The 21,240-nt window shown below is 37.7% G+C and overlaps 1 protein-coding gene across 1 annotated transcript; it reads left to right on the top strand.

Annotated features, from left to right (window-relative positions):
• The first annotated feature begins 371 nt into the window (after positions 1–371).
• wdr91 (WD repeat domain 91) lies at positions 372–21,220 on the top strand. The gene is made up of 18 exons (XM_042509567.2): positions 372–644; positions 4,929–5,065; positions 5,168–5,347; positions 5,444–5,651; positions 5,838–5,920; positions 7,710–7,819; positions 11,896–12,067; positions 12,967–13,167; positions 13,942–14,138; positions 14,239–14,293; positions 14,412–14,507; positions 15,577–15,671; positions 16,328–16,481; positions 17,458–17,566; positions 18,384–18,496; positions 18,651–18,758; positions 20,328–20,417; positions 20,894–21,220. Exons 2-18 carry the CDS (start codon positions 4,943–4,945, stop codon positions 21,056–21,058), a joined length of 2,259 nt encoding a protein of 752 aa, XP_042365501.2. The 5' UTR covers positions 372–644; positions 4,929–4,942; the 3' UTR covers positions 21,059–21,220.
• The last annotated feature ends 20 nt before the right edge of the window (positions 21,221–21,240 follow it).

The following is a 21,240-nucleotide window of genomic DNA, read 5'->3' as shown; positions in this document are numbered from 1 at the left end:
TAGATAGATAGATAGATAGATAGATAGATTATTTTTATTTTTAATTATTATTAAAAATAAGAGGGCGTATCTTGTAAATCGCAATGTGGGCGGAGTAAAACATTTGACCTCGCCCATACGGCGGTCTCCGGCCTGCAGTCAGTGGTACATGGTTTAATCAGCATGTTGATATATAGCTAAAAGGAGAAGTGCTCACTTACATGGAATTTTTTTTAATATGACAAAAATTAGAGAAATATATCTACTGAGTGCAAAATAGTTTGGGATCTTTAAGTTAAACCTGTGAGCGTTTCTCAGTGTTTTTCTCAGTGTAGTGTGAAATGTTGGCCGCGTGATGGCGCTGTGGGGCTCCCCCTCGCTGTCTGCGTCACATGAACTCGTCACATGACTGTCAGGAGCAAACACAACAGGAAGAGAGTTTTCTCTTTGTTGTTGTTGTAAATATTTCACTTTTAATTACGTTTAGAAGATGACATAAGAGCAGCCCTGAGCTCCAGGTGTCACTGAGATCTAATTAAAGTTGATTCCGTTTTCACGTGTCGACGGTTTTGTTTCCCGGCGGCTCGCGCTGCTGTCCTGCAACGAAGAAACAGAACGCCACTAAAAACCTGCCTAATTGAAGATAATCTCGATTACTAACCAAGGTATGTTAATATAAAGACACGACAGTGCCTTTTTTGTGTAAACACAACCCTGTACATTGTTTCGGCACATATTTAACCGTCCGAGCATGATTGAAATTCGTCAGAATATAAAGAATAATAACTAACTCGTCTGTTATGGCGGCACACGTCGCTGTGGTCGGTAGGAACTAACTAGAGCTTGTGGAACACTTCAAATGTACCAGTAATTTGAATTTATGTATTTTAGTTCCCTTACCAATGTTTGTTGTTTGCTGGGGTGTAAAATGAATGCGATAGTTGCCTTAACTATACATATGTTGAGTTAAATGAGATTTTTGAATGGAGTTTGGCTTGAGCAGAGCGGAAGGAATCAAAATTACGCATGACAGAAACCGTTACATTCAAACTGACAGTTTAATTTAGACTTCACGCCTTTAACGAAGTTAGACTAGTCTCATGCATCGTTAAAACGTAATTTAAGCTGTACTGCAGTATATGTAAGGCTAATGCTAATCTATCAGCAGGACGAGTGTGTTTGCACAGTGTGTGTTTAAGAGTCGCGCTGAAGTGTGTTGGGATATTCCATCACCAGACTTTACCACAAAATGCGTGTTTTAGCTGTGTATATATGACTAAAATATTACATCAAAAGATGATGTAATCCTTTGAAACATAAGCTTATTTGGTGGATTTCTTTTAAAAATATGGGAAAAGGCACTGAGCAACTTGAGAGGAAATTACCCCAAAAAATAAATTATTTAAAAGAGGAAGAATAGGAAGAATAAAGTTACCCGAAGGTACAAAAAAGTAACTGAAAAAGAGATTAAAAAAAAGGGTAAAGTAAAAAACAACAAGAAAATGAATAGGGAAAAATACCTGAAATAATATTTCCATAACATAATTACCCAAATTACCCCAAAAAGAAATGAATTTAAAAAAGAAGAGGAAGAATGAAGTTACCTGAAGATACAAAAAAGTAACTGAAAAAGAGAGAAAAAAAGGCGAAGTAAAAAACAAGGAAATTATTTTAGGCAAAAGTGCCTAAAAATAATAATTCCATAACATAATTACCAAATACCCCCATGAAAATGTAAAAATAAAGTTACACAAAGATACAAGGAAATCAACTGAAAAAGAGAGGGAAAGGGGGAAGTAATAAATATAAAAGAACTTGGAAATTATTAGGGAAAAAGTTCCTATTTTATGACCATTCTAAATTTAGTTTTCTGGACATTTTCCCCTCGCTCATTTAAATAATTTTCTAAATGTACTTTATTTTTGCAATTTACAGGACATTTCTTGCCAAGCTGCTCATTGGCTTTTTCACCTTTTTGAGAGAAATCAAAGCAGTTTGCTCTGGGTTCAAAGGTTCAGTTACTTGTGAAATGTTTGTATGCGCAAAAAAAATGATGTTGATCCAGGTTTCAAAGGATTTATAGACAAATTTAAGTATTTTTACATGGTTTATGTGGTTGATTATTTATGACATTTTCAATGTAATTTTTTGTAATTTTGACTAATTATCAGTGTTGGTATGATAAATTGATATATGATTTATTCTGTTAGTAATGTTTTAAATGAATTATTTTCTTTTGATAGTTAGAGCAATTGTTTACAACAAATATTTTACAAAAGAAAAGGCACCATCAACAGTACAGGTGAACCAAGTGGGCTACACATTTCTCACTAAGGGACTGTGTTATTTGTGCTTGGGTGTGGGGTGCTGCAAAATAGGGGGCTACATGTCAAATACACTTTTAAGCACTGGGGAGAGACTTGTGTTTTTGATTTTTGGCTTTAAGGGTGGGACTTACAACTTAAGATGGTAGAATTTGTTGGTAGTGGGTTTCAAAGGCCTTTTTTATTTAAGAATCAACCAAAGTAAATCAATCACAGCCAGAAACTGGAAAAACAGAAATTCTATTTGGATTATCAAATTGGACTGCCTTTCGATACCCAATAAGTATGTCAGTTTGAGATTATTGCGTGTCCCTTTGCAGTTGTTTTATGTCTCTTTGGGATAATTGTATGTAGTTGTTGTTTTGTCTCTGTAGTTTTTTGTGTCTCTTTGTAGTTGTTTTGCATCTCTTTTGGGATAATTGTGCATCTCTATGCAGTTGTTTTGTGTCTCTATGTATTTGTTGTTTTGTCTGTAGGTTTTTTATGTCTTGGTAGTTGTTTTTATGTCTCTGAGATAACTGTTAGTCCCTTCGTAGTTGTTTTGTGTCTCTTTAGGATAACTACATGTCCCTTTGTAGTTGTTTAGTGTCTCTTTGAGGTAATTTTGTGTCCCTTTGCTGTTGTTTTGCCCCTCTATGTAGTTCAGTGTTTCCTCTAGGATTTTTTTCAGCAGCGGGGGCAGGCTCTCCGGGGAGCCGTGGCGGCGTAAACAAATGACGCTTTTTAAAGGCTGAATGTAAAAATAAAAAATAATAACAAAAATTCAACAATAAAATAATAAAAACAATAAATAATAATTTCTTGATGGGGCTGTAATCAGTGGCAAAGTTTGCACCCAGGCTCAGAACAATGGATTTTTCTTGGTTTTTTGTAGAACAGCTCTAAGGCTCTGTTGTACGGAAATTCCCCAAGAGGTGGCCCGTTGATGCTCAGCAGCATACATGCTGCAAGGTGATCCCCCTGCAGCCTGTTTCTCAAGTCAGGCTTCACCTACAAATAGAAACAATAATTTTTTTTAAATTTATTTATTTTTTTCAACCCATTTAGGGTCCCAGCCTGATAGCCTGTGTTTCCCTTTATGTTTTTCTCCTCTACTCTCATCTCTCTCTCCTGCACCATCACTTTGCTCTCCTGCTCCTTCACTCGGCACTCCCCCTCCTGTACTCTGCTCTCCTTCACTTTGTTGCACTGCTCCTCCCTGTCTGTTACTTGTCTTATACGATTACATAAAACATTAACGTTAGATAATTTACACTCACGTCACATTTGATTACAAGTGTGAACATAATTTTTTACCTAACCATCATAATTTGAGTCAGTAAAAAGGCTAATGATACCTGACTAGCGCCATCCTCATCAGGTGTCTTTCTCTTCTTTGAAAAATATCTGAACAAGCTCATCTGAAAATGCAGTCAGCAGTTACATCATGGCGTGTATATCGCTTAATGCTATCAATTAGTTTACTCACGTTAGCGACACTGAGTTGAGTTGGCACCGGGCCCAATTAACTTAAGCTACGTAACCTTAGCTGGCCATCAATATTTTGCGAATGTTTATTTAACTAATAAAATCTATTATAAGTTTTCTTAAGCTAATAAGTCTACCTTTTCTCCGATAAGTTGCACGCTGTTTTCAAGCCGACACTCCTCTGACTCTCCGACCTGATGCCTGGATGCGAGTAGCTAATTAACGTGGGCACCAGTTAGTTGTGTTGGGGGGTGGGAGGGGGCGGTGGTATCTACCCCAAAGAGTAGATACGGAGCAAGATAGTTATCTGCCTCAGCACTCGCGACACCCAACGCAGTGCAGGACTGTGCTGTGATGCAGCGGTGGTGTATTTGCAATTAAAAAAAAAAACAACAAACAAACAAAAAAAAACGACATTTGAAGGAGCGGTGGGTACGATTTAGGAGTGGCGGGCCGCCACTCCTAAATGAGTGTAGAGGAAACACTGTAGTTATTTAATATCTTTTTGCAGTCTTTTGCAGTACCTTTGCATCTCCTTTTTTGTTCTCTTTGCTTTCACTCAGAATCATTTACTGAAGGTGAAGGCCTTGAGGCCCCCTGACACTTTGGGCCCCGGGGTCTGTGCATTGTAGATCCATTCAGTTATCCATACATTCATATAAGTGATAAAAAGAAACTGCATTGGGAAAAAATGTATATGTACAACCATTCTTATTGCTCTGTATTGCAGAAAACAAGGAATATAAAGGATCAATTGCAGAAAAAGATGGAAAGACTTGGTCAGAGAGACAAGTTTTGCGGTGCAAGTTTAATTCTGCTGTTTTGCTGCTCTTGATGTGACGTTATTTTAAAAGTGAAATAAATTCTAACCAATTTTCCAGATGAGACTTTATAATACAGTTCCTCTAAAATGTATCTTACTGCATGAATAAACTCTCCCAAAATAAAGAAACATTTAAATAGAATAGACATCTTTGTTGTCCAGTGGTTTATAAAACTTTACAGACATTTATCATCACCAACACTTGTTCCAAACAGTTTAACTGAACTGTTACAGAAGTCACAGAGTCACAAACAAAAAAAAAGAGTGTTTTTGTGTTGTAAAATAGCAGAAAAACAGCATTGTGTAACTGTAATGTTTTATACTGTACCTTTCAGGGTCAGAGGTCACCATGGGGTCGGCGGTTGAGAGGACGGACGAACACGTGAGAGAGTATCTGATCTACCGCGGTTTCACCAGCACTCTGAAACACTTGGACAGCGAGATCAAGGCCGATAAAGAGAAAGGCTTCAGGGTATGACTAATGGAAATGTAAAAACTTTTGTCTCGAGGGTTTGTTTAATGATGCAGACTCTTTTTCAGTTTGTCTTTAATCTGAGGCACCTTGTGTGTGCAGGTGGATAAGATTATTGATCAGCTGCAGCAGTTCGTCCAGAGCTTCGACCTGTTTGGTCTGAAGGAGTACTGGCTGTACCTGGACAGACGTCTGTTTTGCAGACTTGAGGACGTTTACAGATCCACAGTGAATAAACTGAGAACCAGCCTGTACAGATACTACGTCATCAACACTATCCAGGTAACAGCCCGCAGAGAAATCAAACACACCAGACTATACGTACAGTTAGAAATCTCTCTTCTAAAGCCACGCCTTGGTTGTTTCTTCTCTCCATAGAAAGGAAACCTGGAGAAGACTCAGGAGTTCTTCCAAAAGCAGGGGCTGGAGCTGCAGAGTCAGGTCGAGTGGCGGGATTGGTTCATTCTGCCATTTATCCCCACCCCCGAGCAGAACCCTGCCTTCGCTCCATACTTCTCCCGCCAGTGGGCCGACACCTTCCTGGTGTCACTGCACAACTTCCTGTCAGTCCTCTTCCAGTGCATGCATATCCTTCAGCTGAAAACACAGGCGTGATGTTTCAGGTTTGCACTGTAACGTCCCCTTTAGATCAACTGTACATTAGATTTCATAGAGATGTTGTTGCACATGTCCAAAGGGCCCCACACTGGTCCACTGTGTCTGTCATTTAAACTCTGGATTTGCTGGTTTCTAGTCCTTAACTGGTTTTCACCCCAGCCGGTCCTGTTGAGTTTTGATGCTGAAGTCCAAAAGATGACTAGCCTGACAGAAGAGAACGAACAGCTCCGCCAGCTGGTGAGCATAGAAACATAATTAAAGTCTTTCTAAAAAGTGTTTTAACACTTAACATTTTTGTAAAATTGAGTTAAAAAAATGTAATCATGCTTTATGTGTCTGGTTCAGGTTCAGGTTCAGGTTACTTTATTTGTACCTGTAGGTAGAAGATAAAAGATAAAACAATTAAAGTTCCCCAGTGCTAATCAGAATGTTAAATATGTAATAAAAACACTAGACTATGAAGCCAAACCTTAAATGAAAACAATCTAAAAACTACTAGTGTTGTGGTTTAAGTAGTTCCTTGAAGTGGTTCAAAAAGTTCCATTAGTTCTTTAAGTGAAAATATTTCTGTTATTAGTTTCATGGACATTGTCGTGAAATTCCGATAATCCCAACATTGGCCTTATGGGAATTTTCAAAGGTCCATAGTGTATGTTAAAACGTCACCTTATTCAGTTAATAAAGTCTCATCATTTGCTTTAAAAATATCTCATCATTTAGTTGAAACTCCAGTTCATTAGATTAAAGGCCGAGCATTAACTCTGCTATTTGGCTTCAAAAAAGTCCCATCATCCATTAAAAATGTCCCATCACTCAGTTTAAGAAGGTCCATCAGTTATTAACCCTAAGAGACTATTTGGCTCATTTTACATGCTTTTCATTCATATTTTTTTCATAATTTTGTTTGTGTTCATGCATATGGCATAACCTTTGCCAGGATTGTGTATTTTTGTTTAATCTGTGAGTTTCCAGCTCAACTCCTACAATAAATCTAAAATACTAATAAGTGCAAAAAATGCTCCAACCCATTCAAACTGACAATTTTAATCCCACAGCCATCAAAGCGTAAAAACATGCATTGTATTATTTCTGGGCGTCATTCTGGACTTTTGCTTTGGAATTTGTCATTTTTGCTATTTTCCACCTGATGACATCATTTTGACAACATTTGGCATATTGAGAAAATACGTGCTATTTCCACTAGGTGCACTGTCACAAGCAATGTTGCTGCTAATCACTGACATATCCCAGACTGTGACCAGCAAAAATAATCTGCTTAGCATGTAGTATACTAAAAATAATTAATTTTTTGTGTTTTTTTTCATCCAAAATCATATTAGCATGATGACAAAAACCTGGCATTTAAAGAGTTAAAATTCTGAAAGTTAATGAGTATTTGATATTTATGATTATGACATCTGCAAAGGCAAAGAACAAAAAAACAACAAAAAAAAACTGATATTACAACACCCAGAGAGAGCATTCATTCTCTGTTTAGGACGCTATTACTTTCTTGTATCGTTACATAGCAAATTGTTTTTTTGTTGCTGAATCAGCGCTCTGAATGTTGCATGCAGAACCTGTAAAACAATCCCATACTTTGCTTTATTTAAAAAAAAAAAAACATAAATCATTCATTCAAAAAATTTCATAATTTAGTTGGGGTAGGAATCAGACACCAAGATCCTATATCATCACGATACTTAGGTGACAACACATTTATTTCCATTTTAAAAATTTTGCAACATATTGAGTATAAAACATATTTGTAGATATATTCCAAGTTATTACCTTTTTCAATACAAATAAAGTCCCTAGTGAAAACATTTGTCAAATAAAATAAAGTTTCTCACTTTATTTTTTCCTCACAATATTTTTATTGCATCAAAATGTATCTTGTGGACTGAAAAAGCAGGTGGATTAATTGTTCTCGTGGAGTCAGCGTGCAGGTGTTTGTATTGTATGATGGTGTTGTTTATTCGTTTTTGTAATGATGTACCTGACCTGTCTGTCTCGTCTCGTCCAGCTGTTCGCCCTGCAGACTGAGAGTCGGGACCATAGAGACGGGGACGAGATGATCCACCACAAGCTGCCGGTGTACGTCCAGAACATGGACCGCCTGGGAGACACAGAGCTGTGAGACACTAACATCACTGTCTTTACTGATGACTGACCACAACTTAGATGGCTGCCACTCTGTCAGTTTTGTTAGTGTTCATCGTGTTGATGGAAAACACAGTCGACAGTATAATGCTTTTAACCAAAGTCATTTATCGGTCGATTTGTTTGCCGATTTGTTTTTTTAACACGGCTGACCCCGAGAGGGACTGTCCAAAGTATCCAAGATGGCTGCCATACTTTAAATAAAATTAAAGTATTATTTTTGTGACATTTCTCTGGGTATAAATTGCTTAAAATAACTAGACTAATAGGTATAAACTAAGTTCTGCTTTTGCACCAGTTTAAGCAGTTGAATGAAAAACAAAAAACTGTATGATGTGTTGTTGCAGGTGGCAGCCATCTTGAATTTTCTTTTTGTAATGTCCTTCCGTCATCGCACTTTTGTATTTTTCACTCTTTTCTTTTGTTTTATTTCAAACTTACAAACACAGGAAAGACACTTGAAATGTTTCTGATGTTAGCATGCTAGCTTGTTGTTAAGTTTTACCTCAGTGCGTTGAGTGAATGCATTTGTTTTACTGGTATTTTATTTCAAATTTTTACCAAGTCTGATATTTTAATTGTGAAGTTTTTTTTTTTAAACTTAAGAACATAACATGTCCGACCTCTTGCTAAATGAAGGGCGCTAAAGATTTTTGCCAGTGCTACTCAAAATTTAAAAGTATGATTTGAGGTTTTAGATTTATCTCCGAAATATGAGGATAAAAGATTTTTTTAGGATAAGTGTGAAATTCTGTGTAATGGTAGAGAAGTCACAATCAGAACTAAAATAGTGACAAAATAAATAATTAATTACTTAATTATCACAAGTTTTAAATTAACGTAATTGCTAATGTTTTGGGGATGAAATATCTTCCATACAACAGCGGTGTTATGATAATAAAATGTGATGAGGATGGAGGAATGTGAGAGGTTTTAATTTTCAGACAAGTAAAGTTGTAAGAGGCTGTTATTCATATATCGTAAGTCACTTTTATAAGGATTTTGAGGCACTTTAAAGCAGACAAAACTGCTGAAATATTTTCTTTTTATTCATATAAAATATATATTTAAAGAGTTTTAACTAACTTATTGTTAATGATACAGTATTTATGCTGTTTTACACTGTGTGCTGTGATGCAGTTGATGTTGCCAAATAAACAATTCACCTGATGAATTGTTGTTTCTTGTCAATACGATCCATTTTTAAAAATTCTTACTTAATGTTTTCATCGTTTCCTGGGCTGACAAATATAAACTCTAAAATGAATGCCTCTAGTGAGAAATTTGAACCCTTAGGGTCCACGTTAATATCACACGTATTTTGTTCTGCGCACAAAATACGCTTTTCAAAATCAAGCTTTAAAAAAATAGTACACATTAAAATTATTTTTTACTTTAACCAACATTAATCATAATCATAAATATCAAATATTCATTAATTTTCAGAATTTTAACCCATTAAATGCCAGCTTTTTGTCATGATGCCACCATGTTTCTAGATGAAAAAAACACAAAAAATGAAATGTTTTCAATATAATACGTTTTTATGCTTTGATGGCCGTGAGATGAATAATTGCAGTTTGAATGGGTTTTGCACTTATGAATGTCACAGTTTTGAATGAATCTTAAAATAAATAAATAAATAAATAAATAAAGGTTAGTTGTAAGAAGTGATTTAAAGGAACAGTGATAGAACTTTAGCTCCTGACAGCAGCGGCACGGTTGCCTACTCCTCATAGATCATGTTTTAATCTTGAATGTAGTCATGGGAACAGCCAGCACGTTCTTGTGTGAAGACCTCAGGCTGTGCACAAGTCATTGAGGGGAGAGCAACTTTGAGACCTGATATAAATGATAGTGTGGAACAGCAAAAAGCCAATAGCCAGTTAACTGACGTCATTAGAAATGGGATAACTGTTAGACTAAATGTCTAATTCAAAGTAATAAACCCTAAATAAATCAATAAATCCGAATCACTGAATATCAAACTCTTAGTGATAAAGAAATACATTTTAAAAATAAATAAAAAATCTGGAACTGAACATCAAACCAATCTTAAAAAAAATCTAGAGGGGGAGATTTTTAAAAAGTCAACCTCAGATTCTCACATGCACAATGACATTACCTTGACTTTATGTATATCCAAGCAAAACGATAATCAGAAATTCCATTAAACACAACCCTGCCTTCCTCAGCTCTAATGAGGAAATACAACTGTTCATCTTTTGAATTCAACTTTCTCTCAGTCACAGAAGACTGAAGAGGCTTAATTGCATCATTAATTCATCATAAAACACCACAGTCAAACTTGACAGAAACAAAATAAAACTCATCCAAACTGTCTTGTTTACTCTTGTTAGTAATCTAGTTAGTAAGTCCACTGTTTCAACAATCTACAGCTCCGGTTTGGTCGAAATAAATCGTGAATTCCACAAGTTAGATGTAAAAAAAACCCCAAAAAAACCCATTTTATTCCCCACAGTCTCTCTGCCACCAGCAGTTTACAGTCCTGTAACTTCTCCTTCCACCACTAGGTGTCATGGTGCCTTTCAGCTCAGCTGTCTGTTCCACCAGTAGAAAACAGACTGAGCTCTAGTGGTGCATGCTGTGCACCACATACATTGAGTTTAATAGAAAGAGGAGTGCCTGTATTTATTTATTATGTATGGCATTTCTAAATACCCTGGTATACTGTAATACTGTAATACCAACCAAGCATTTTATTGCATTCAGTGTTTGACCCGGGTACACTGAGGGGGCTTAGAGGTTATACTATGATTTGATGGGTTAACAGACTGATGAACAAAAGAGTTGCTCTACCTTTTCAGTCGAGCCTCTGGGAAGTGTGAGAAGGATCTGACCTAAAATAACAGAGACAACATTCTTCAAGCATAATACAGCTTGAAAACTTGACTCAAGTGAAAAAGGAAGACAACAGGAGCGTTTTTGGTGTCCCTGAATCCACTGATGCTCCTGGAAGGGAATACTTAAAAAAAAAAAGACAGGAACTTATAACCAAAAAACTGTGGCTTAAAAGATCCAGGTCCAGTTTTGTTAAAGCATGAAAGACCTTTAATTCATAGGACTACAAACATTGAATATACACCAACGCGTATTAGCTTGCACCTTGTGTTCAGGGTGTAGTGAACACTCTGAACGCATTTCAGGGTGTTCACGACATCATCTGAACTTCTCTTTGTGCTTCACACTTTCAGGTGTGAGCAGAACTTAACAGTAACAGTAATAGCATCAGTAGGTTAAATTCTATACACCTGTTTGCAAATCAAAAAGGTACATGGAGACAGGTGGATGGAAACACTGGATATTAAAAGGAAAAAAAAAATCAAAATATTGCAAAAACATTTTTAAGATTGGCTGAGGTGCAGTACAAGGGAGACAGATTTGTGAACAGATATTATGTGTACTGAAGTAAGGAAAAAATCTCCACAAATGCTTTTATAATTATCAGAATTTTATATTTCAAATTATTTTGCAGAGTTGTAATTCTTTTCAAGCACCCTTTTCCCATATCATTTTCTTTGTTTAATTTTAGTTATTTTTCTTTAAGTTCTTAATTATTTTTCTGCAAATTTTGGGCTAGTTTCTTCTTAGGTTGCCCATAGCCGTTTGAAAGAAATCAAGCCTATTTGCTCAGGTGTCAAAGGGTTAATGGCACTGTACTAGAGAATTACCTCACCAGCTGTTTATCTCAGCCAACTTACAATATTCACATAACAGTGAAGTCAGTGGAAATGCACAGTAATTCACATTTTCTCTCGTAGATTTTGTGAAAATTTGGTCAATGGCAAAACAAATCCATAACAGCTGGCATAGAATTTGGGCAATGGTCAAATATTGGCAAATGTACCGTACAAAGTCTTCATCAATGACATACACTGGAACATTATATTGAAAATGAAAATGAAAATGAAGATAAAAGTGCTAATAGGACATGGCTTTGCTTTATTACAGCTTTGATTCTCTTTGTACTCGTTTAGTTCTTTGCAGTTAAACTTTGTCACTTTTTTCCTCTCCCCTCACCCTATCAGGGACTTGGTGTCGAGCCAGCGCCCTATCAGCACCGCCACCACTCCCTCCAGAAACTTCTTCTCTACATTCCTGCCGCAGGGCAGACGCACTCCGGGGAAACCTCCTCAGCCCACCACGGGGTCCTCGCCAAGCCAGGTAGCTGTGGGCAGGAAGGAGCTACCAAACAATCAGGTAAGAGCGGAGCAGGATTTGAAAAGTTCAAAAGTTTGGTGGGATTTGAGAGCAGGTGACCACAGCAGCTGAATACCAAAAATTTCTAACTTTGACTCTACAGTTGGATAGATGTTTGAAAAAATACTGTTCAGGTGTTCTGCCGAGTTATTCTTTTCAGGATGTATACAGATTAAAACAGATATTTGGAACCCATGTGCATTTAAAATAAAAATGAAAATCTGTCAATATTTAGAATTTGGAACAAAACAAACTCCAACACAAAATTTAGTTTAAATGCCTTTAGCAAATGTTTAATCAAAACCCTTTTTTCTAAAGGGAAAATTTAAGTAAGAAAATAAATAAAAATAGCTCCCAAATTAAAAGTTCCTTCAATGCTGGCACTTGCTTTGTACTTTTTAATTAATTAATTTTATCTGCGATCATTAAAATACAACGCTGATACAGATAATCTGCAAAATGACAGATAATCTGTCCACCCTTACCATCAATGCCCACAGTGTTAAGGCTTGTCCAGGTGCAGTTCCTCTGATGTCCACTAGTAGCAGCTTCAAGAAAATACTAATTGTATTAAATTGTATGGGAAAACCACTAACTTTCAAACCAAAATATGAAGACTGTGCACAACTTCATCTTCCAAGAGATCATTTTGCTTGTTATTCTGCAAGTCTGGTCTTATTGGATAATTACCTTGTTTTGAATGTCTCACTTAATCACACTGCTATCACACCTCTTTCGCTTCAAAATATTTGAGGACTTTTAGGGTCCTACACAGATGTTCCAGTCATCATTTTCTACAAATTATGGCTGTAAACTCTGGAAGACATATTTGTAGGTCCTCAACATCGTGAATTCTGAACTGAGATCATCTTCTGTATCAAACAATTTGTCTTTTTTAGCCTTCAAAGTCCAAAGAGGCAGTCCAAGCTAAGGAGGTGAAGCCAGTTTCCAGCCAGGTATCGACCAATGAACCTGCGAGCTCCCAGTCCCAACAGTCAACAAACCAGTCAACAAACCAGCCGTCACACAACAGACACAAGAGAATCCAGGACCACGAGAAAGAGAGGAAGGAGCTTTTCTCTAAACCACCACCACAGCAGGTACCTGAGAGGGGTCACTGAGGGAGGTTTGGCAGTAGAACTCAGGTCACAGCCGTCTGATGCATTTTTTGACAAAATCTGCTTTCCTTGTTCAGTCAGTTTTTTGTGAAAGAACACTGTGACATGTTGGGAAAAGCATCTATTCATATTCTTGCTAATAAGATGATGAGAGGATGACAAAGCTCTCCTTTCCGTACATTATCAGTGTTGTAGTACTCGAGATTGGTCTTGGTTTCAAGACCACTTTCTGAAGGTCTCATCTTGAACTCTGCTATATTTTTATTCAGTCTAGCTGTGATTGGCAGTTCAGCTCAGTGCATGAGTACAGACACAGAAGTCAGGAAAGCAGTCAAGTCAAGAGCGAGTGAGATTGAAACAAACGTGTTATATTAGGTATGATTTTTTCTGTACTCCATTGAGCTCTTTAGAAGAGGCTAGATTTATTAGTCATTTAAAAAAGAAAAGTCAAAGCTGCTCAACCCATAACATGCAGCAATGGGCCGCTGGTCGGACTCAAACCAGGAGCCACTGCGATGAGGACACATAGCGTCTGAATTTGGTGCTGAATGGCATTCTGAATATTACCCGGCCTTGATGACACACAAATAAATGTCCTGGTCTCATCCGACACCTAAAATAATCTACTTAGTCTGGAGCAGCTGCTCCATTCAAATGAAGCGCATTATGTTTGAAGTTTAGCTGCTGGAAAAGCTTCCTAGGACATGACATTGAATCTGTTTACACTAACAGCATCCTTCCATGTGTTACCTTCAGACACCTGAGAAGAAAGCTGAAGTGGGAGAGGTAGAGCCTCCTGCTGAGACCTCCAGCGAACCTTCTGACTCCTCCTCAAACAGCCGGAGTGGAGGAGGAGCAGGAACAGAGGGAGGAGGACTGTCAGCCGAACAGCCGTTCATCAAACTCAGCCAGGAGGAGTACGGAGAACACCACTCCTCCATCATGCACTGCAGGTCGGCCTCCAACACACCACAGTTTGGTGTACCTGGTCAAATCTCACACGCTGAAACTTAAGTCTTCTCTCTTTCATCCATTTCTCCTTCTGTTTTCCAGAGTTGACTGTTCTGGTCGCCGGGTTGCCAGTTTGGACGTAGACGGAGTCATTAAGGTGAATATGTAACATTTTTTGGGGGGGGGGGCTGTACAAACATAGAAAAGAGGGGAAAAAAACATGCATATTACTACATAAAAACACACAATGTAGTTAAAATTCTCTTTTTCCTCAGGTGTGGTCATTCAACCCCATCATGCAGACGAAAGCCACCATCATGTCCAAGTCTCCTCTGCTGTCTTTGGAGTGGGCCACCAAACCAGACAGACTGGTACGAACACAGACTGCACATAAACTGAGTAACGTTACATTAAAAACATGGATCAGGTCTCTATTGATACTTACTGTATATATGATCATTGATGACATTCAGTCATTAATAAAGTGCTGAGCTCAATAAACAACATGCAAGGACAGAAAGATCAAATGAAGTAAGAGTATAAATACCATGTAACACACAAGATCCCACACATACAGTTGAAACGTTGGTAATGGAAAATTGGTACTGAATGTTACAGACACTAAGTTAGTGTAACAAGTGCAATTTTGGGGACAAAAGTCACATTATAAGGCCATTATGGGCTGGATTTGGTTAGTTTAGACATGTAGCAGATTATAGTGGAGGTTAGCATGAGGATCAGGAGAATGTATGCAAGTTAGTAGGCAAGTTTCCATCACAGATTTGCGCAAAATGTATGCGATATTTTTGAAATGTTGATAAAAAACAAGAGATGACTGCATTTCCATTGAGTGATATTCTGTGACTTCTTCTCTGGTAATAACATCCCAGTAACCATGGTGATTGATGTTCAAAACATTAGCAGCTTTATTTCTATTGCAGCCACCGCACTTAGACATAGGTGTGTCATGGCGCCATAATGGAAAGGCGAGCCCCTTATACGTGGGTGTGGCCACGTATGAGGGATTTCTGGGAGATGATAGTCCACAATTTCACAGAGGATTTGTGGATTCAAAATTTCCGGATGAACCGCTCAACTTCTGAAGAGTTATGCAATGCAATAACACCTCTTGTAGCTCCTGCTGCATCATGATGGAGCCAGTTTCTCCTGACAAACACATAGCCATAGCAACATGTGACCTAGAAAAGACAAAAAGTTTTTCCATTGTAGTTTTTCAACTTTTTTGCACTAAATGGGAGTTTTTCAAAATTGGCAAGTTTCCATTAGGTGTATTTTATATTCGTAATTCCAGTTTGCGCAGTTTTAGGGTTAATGGAAACCCAGCTAGTGAAAGATACCGTCTAAGTCCTCTAAGTGAGACAAACTTTGTGTTTGTGTGTGTGTGTGTGTGTGTGTGTGTGTGTGTGTGTGTGTGGTCAGTTGTTGCTAGGCAGCGGCGTTGGCACAGTGCGGCTGTACGATACGGACGCCAAGAAGAATCTTTATGAGATGAACATTGATGAAAGTCATCCACGGTAAACCTGCTTTCCTGTCCACTGTGTTGTATTACACGTATTGTATTAAAAGTATATTAAACGTTTTTTTAAATTTGTTTTTTTATTAATACTGTGAACACTCATTTTTCTATATTAAGTTCACTCTTTCAAATTGCACTGTTAAGTGCAAAAATGCTCCATTGAAACTCATCCAAACAATTTTTGATCCCACAGCCATCAAAGCATAAACTCATGCATTGTATTATTTTTGGGTGTCATTCTGGGCTTTTGTCTTGGAATTTGTCATTTTTTCTATTTTCCACCCGATGGTGGTTATTTTTTTATTTTTATTTTTTTTTTACCATATTTGGCATATGAAGAAAATACATGCTTTTACCACTAGGTGCACTGTCACAGACTGTGATAGTCCAAAAAAATCTACTTTGCATGTAGTATATTGAAGATAATTCATTTTTTGCTTGTTTTTTGGAGTACATTAAAAATAATGAATTTAAAAAAATTTTTTTTTTTTTTTTTTTACTCAATAACATACTGACATCGTGACAAAAACCTGGCATATAAAGGGTTACAATTCTGAAAATTTATAAATATTAATAATATTTTGTCACTTAGCAATGACTGTTTGATGCAGAGATACAGATTGTGATGCTGATTGACCGTCCTCTGTCTCCCAGTATCTTGTCTTTAGCCTGCAGTCCCAGCGGTTCCTCGTTCGTCTGTTCAGCTGCAGCTCTCAGTCGATCTGGAAGTGTCGAATCCACACCTCGACTTCCCATACCAGTGTCGGGACAGCTGCTGCTCTGGGACACGAAGACCGTCAAACAACAGGTAATTGAGCAGCACATTCAGTAACAGTTATTTTGCTAATAAGCTGATGCATCAGGCCAATGGCAGCAGCTAAGAGAGTACTCTGTAGTGGTTGAATAGTACTGTCAGATTCACAATGGACAGATTCAAAAATGATTGAAAACAGTTTTAAAAAGTCCCACACATGGTTCTTCTTTGTCAATGTCTGTCACCTGCAGAGGCTGAATGACATATTAAAATGTTTCAACAGGCCACCATCAGCCCAGCAACCAGCAACTGGTGATATAATCAGTTCAGTTCAGTTCAGTTCAGTTCAATTCAATTTTAATATTTGTCCCAGAGGGCAATTTGTGTTGCAGTAAGTGTGCAGACTATGAGCTGATTGAATGCCTACCTCAAAGATAAATGTTTTTGTTTTTAATATTTTCATTAAATAATTTATTGAAAGTGAAGTTACTTCTAAAGTGATTTTTTTGGGGGGGCGGGGGGGGACTGTTTTATATTGACTCATCCAGGTTAGGTAGCGATCAAAGTATACTCACAGACAGATGACACATTTTGTAATCTAAAACTTGTGTTTTCCTTTAATTTCTTATCCGTCTGCTAATACAGACACAATTTGGTTGTTTATAGCACAACAACATCTCTTTAAATGTGATAAAGTAGTAAAAAAAAAGTAATTTTAAGTATATATGCAATTGTATTAATGTGTCATTTATCACAGCTGTAGGATGCTGGAAAAGCTTGAAAACAGATCTTGAAAGTCCTTGAAATGTGCTTGAATTTGACCTTGGAAAAGACGTATGAACTCTGACATAAAGCACAAACAACATGATGCAGAAACATAGAACAGATGTCATTAATCTGTACACAGGGTGACTTGTACCTGTGCACATTTAAGCTCCACAGGAGCAGATTCACAAGTGTCCATCATAACTCCATAGGGCTTAAAATGTCTGTGTGGTGTCAGTTAGTCAGTATTCTGTCTGTCTCTCAGCTCCAGTTCTCTTTAGAGCCTGAACCAGTAGCCATTAACTGCACAGCCTTCAACCACAATGGAAACCTGCTGGTGACGGGAGCTGCTGACGGCGTCATCAGACTGTTCGGTCAGTGTTTCTCAGCGACACCACTAAAGACTATTTACGCTGCAGATTCCTCTGATGAGATTTTACATTCACTTTCAGTGTCAGACCTCAGAAATAAGGACAGATGATCTTAACCCTTTAACACCTGGATTGACATCAGTTCACTCGTGTTGCATTCTGCTGCCTCTGAAACCTGAGAAAATTGGATTGATTTATTTCATAAACATGGGAAAAGCATAATGAGCAACTTGGCAAGAAATGTCCGGCAAACTGCAAAAAAATTGTATAGTTGAGAAGGAATTAATTCAAAAACTAGCAGACAAATGTCGAGAGAAAAATGTCTAGAAAACTATTTTTTGTCATTCTTATATATTTAAAAATTCTTTTTTTGGATCACTTTCTTGTTTGTTTTTTATTTTACTTGTTAAGCTTTTTTATTTATCTTTTTTTCTTATTTTCCTGTAATTTTCTTGTAACTTTACTCATTGCTTGCTAATTTTTTGGCCATTTCTTTTGAAGTTGCTTGTCACCCTCTTCCCATGTTCTTGAAAGACTTCAAGCCAAGTTGCTCAAGTTTCAAAGGGTTAATGGCTTGACATCATTCAAGATATGTTTCTTTTTCTAAATAACAGTCAGAGATTGGATTCATTCTCCTTGTTAAAGACTTTTAAATCAGTCCTGAGCACTTATATATCTTAACTGAACCAGCTGAATACAGAAAACAGCACATGTTCAGTCCACTATTATGATGTGTAGTTACATTTAGTTGCTGTGTGTGAACATAATTCTACTTTTTGGGGTACTTTCTGTAACACTTCCATATGAATCTGTGCTGTAGATATGCAGCGGTATGAGAGCGCTATGAGCTGGAGAGCTCACGACGGAGAAGTTTACAGCGTGGAGTTCAGCTACGATGAAAACACCGTCTTCAGCATCGGAGAAGACGGAAAGGTGTTGATTCTGTGGAAAAGCCAAACTGTTGTTTTTTTGTTTAATCTAATCTTGGATGTTTTAAAACAAGTTTTAATGTTGCAGAGCATGTTGCATGTCAGGACAGACACTGCCAGAACAGTTTTCAGGTAACTGAATAAATGTGTGTGTTCAGTTCATCCAGTGGAACATCCATCGGTGTGGCGTGAAGCAGTCGGAGCAGGCTTTACCTCAGGATGCCACAGGGCCCTTCATCCTGTCAGGGTACAGTGGATACAAGCAGGTAAGCACTGTTACCATGGAAACAGGTGTACCTAGCAGACTACAGCACCTTTTGTCTATTTAGTTATTATGCCTCCGTGACACTGATAGCACAGGTTGCAGGCATTATTTTTCTGTCCATCCAACCAACCCTCTGCCTGTACGTCCAGTTTTCGTGAGTATGACATCTCGCAACCACCTTGTGGGAATTTCTTCAAATTTAGCACAAGCGTCCACTTGGACTCAAGAGTGTACTAATTATAATCTGGTGGTTGAAGGTCAAAGGCCAAGGTCACTGTGACCTCATATAATATGTTTTTGGCCATAACTCAAGAATTCATACGCTCAAATTTCACACAAATGCCTAAAGTCTGCTGCAGACTGTGAGACTTTTCTAATCTTACAAGTTTAATATACTTGGATATGACATCAGGTTTGATGTACGCAGACCAGGGTTGGAAATTAACTTTTTTGTCCACCTGCCATTGTGGCTTTTGGAGGCCAAAAAATCTAACCAGCCACTCAATAAATTTCCATTTTCTTTTTTTTATTTTTGGCTTGTGAGTGACGCAAATCCAGCAGCTACTTGCACATTTTACCAGCGTTCAACTGGTGGCTGGTGCTTATTTCCAATGCTGGTGTAGATTGTACAGTGACATCACCCACTTAATCACAGGCTACGACCTATGTCCATCACCGTCAGTATGCAAGAACAAAACCTTACTGGCGTGCGTAATCAATCTATGCTGATAGTGGTCAGAAAGAAATGTAAACAAACAAATCCAGCCCTCACCATAGTGGCATTTATGTGTGTCGGGAAAAGTCTGAAGAGGAGGAGGATGTGGACGCTGTCGTGGCTGGAAAAAAAGAGGCCAACTTGGAACGCCAGTTTTGCAACAAGAACTCAAAGTATTTACTAGTATCTGTTAGCATTTAGCAGTGTTGTGCTATCTTTGATCACATGACCGTGAGAACAGCCATCCTTGAACCTCTCTCACTGTGCAATGAGGGACCACTGTTTTAGAGCCGCAACCAAAGATATCACCATGTTTCTTTCATGTTAGTCAGCTTTCGTCTGAGACAGCCCAAAATCACACAGTGTTTACCGGGCATAATGAGATATAATGGTGAAGTGATGACGTTCTGCATTTCCAAGAGGTCCAATTTGCTGTGACATTATAATTTTCCGCAAAGAGAACAACACTTTTCTGACCATTTCCAACATTATAACTCAGGAACAGAAGGGAAGACATTTGTTCAGACATTCAGTGACACTAATCTCAGGTGTCCACCTTGAAACTGATTTGATAGATCATCTGTGCTGCCGGGAGGAAGATGTATCAGGTGTTTTCACAGAGATGGATGCAAACTCTAAGTGCAGCTTGACTTGTTTGAGGAGGCATACGACCCTGTGGACAGCCTCAGGGTCATATTCATCTGTTAACCAATCGTAGTTTTCATCATTTACTTCTCACTTACTAAAACACTAGAAAGTCAAGATGACATCACAGTTGTAAAATAAAAAATGAAATGATTAAAAATAAATAAATTTAATGATAAACTGATGTCTAAATGTGTGACTCTTTTTCAGGTTCAGGTTCCTCGAGGTCGACTCTTTACCTTTGACTCTGAAGGCCAACACATCCTGACCTGCTCCAGCACCGGAGGACTCATATACAGGGTATATACTTCATAGGATAACAGTAACTCCATCAGTCCTGATGGAAATTACTGTGCAGCAGATGAAATTCATTTTCACATTTATATCTCAGCTTCTTGAAATTTTCTTTAATTTTTTTATGTTTTGTTATTTTTAATAATTATGAATTTTGTCAAATTTGTATTTACTTTTAGTGTTGGTATTTGTGTGTAATATTTGATGTGTATCATTATTTTTATTATTTCACTTTTTGTAAGAATCTTTTTGTATGATTTTGATGTTTTTTTTTTACCAAACTTTTCTAAGATAAGAAGTTGATTGCATATCAGTGAAGTTTCTCTTTGTTAAACCATGAATATTTTCATTAAGACAATTTAATTGAAATGTTTTTGTTGTGTTTTGTTTCCCTGTACTTAATCAAAATAAGTATTTTTGTTCAAATTATGTTTTCTATTTTGAGTTTCTAACGTGTCTCTCTTTCTCCTCCCTTCTTTCAGCTGACCAATGGAGAGCCAGCTCTGGAGAGCGTGCTGTCACTGGGCGGGCACAAAGCGCCGGTGGTGACAGTCGATTGGTGCTCGGCGGTGGACTGCGGCACCTGTCTGACCGCCTCCATGGATGGGAAGATTAAACTGAGCACGCTCCTGGCACAGAAGTCCTGACTGATGAGGGGTCAGAGGTCACAATAAACTGATTCATTTTGCTCACTGATGGAGATTATTCCAGAATCTGATAATCACAATATGCCATCTGTTTCATTATGTCATGCAGTTAAAACTCACCAACTTGTTATAAAACCATATTAAAATCCCACTTTAAATTCAGTCGGAGAGCAAGTGTCTTT

This window comes from Plectropomus leopardus, chromosome 20, assembly GCF_026936395.1.
Source record: "Plectropomus leopardus strain MGB_pleo_1.0 chromosome 20, ASM2693639v1, whole genome shotgun sequence".
NCBI classification, from domain to species: Eukaryota; Metazoa; Chordata; class Actinopteri; order Perciformes; family Serranidae; genus Plectropomus; species Plectropomus leopardus.
Note: the sequence above shows the minus strand (reverse complement) of the source record. Positions and strands in the feature narration are given on the sequence as shown.

What these genes read in the sequence shown, in the direction of transcription:
- wdr91 (XM_042509567.2), top strand. Translation starts at nt 4,943, where the DNA reads ATGGGGTCGGCGGTTGAGAGGACGGACGAACACGTGAGAGAGTATCTG. An exon ending in CTAAACCACCACCACAGCAG is followed by an intron (nt 13,168 to 13,941) that starts GTACCTGAGAGG and finishes TGTTACCTTCAG; the next exon opens with ACACCTGAGAAGAAAGCTGA. An exon ending in CGAAGACCGTCAAACAACAG is followed by an intron (nt 16,482 to 17,457) that starts GTAATTGAGCAG and finishes TCTGTCTCTCAG; the next exon opens with CTCCAGTTCTCTTTAGAGCC.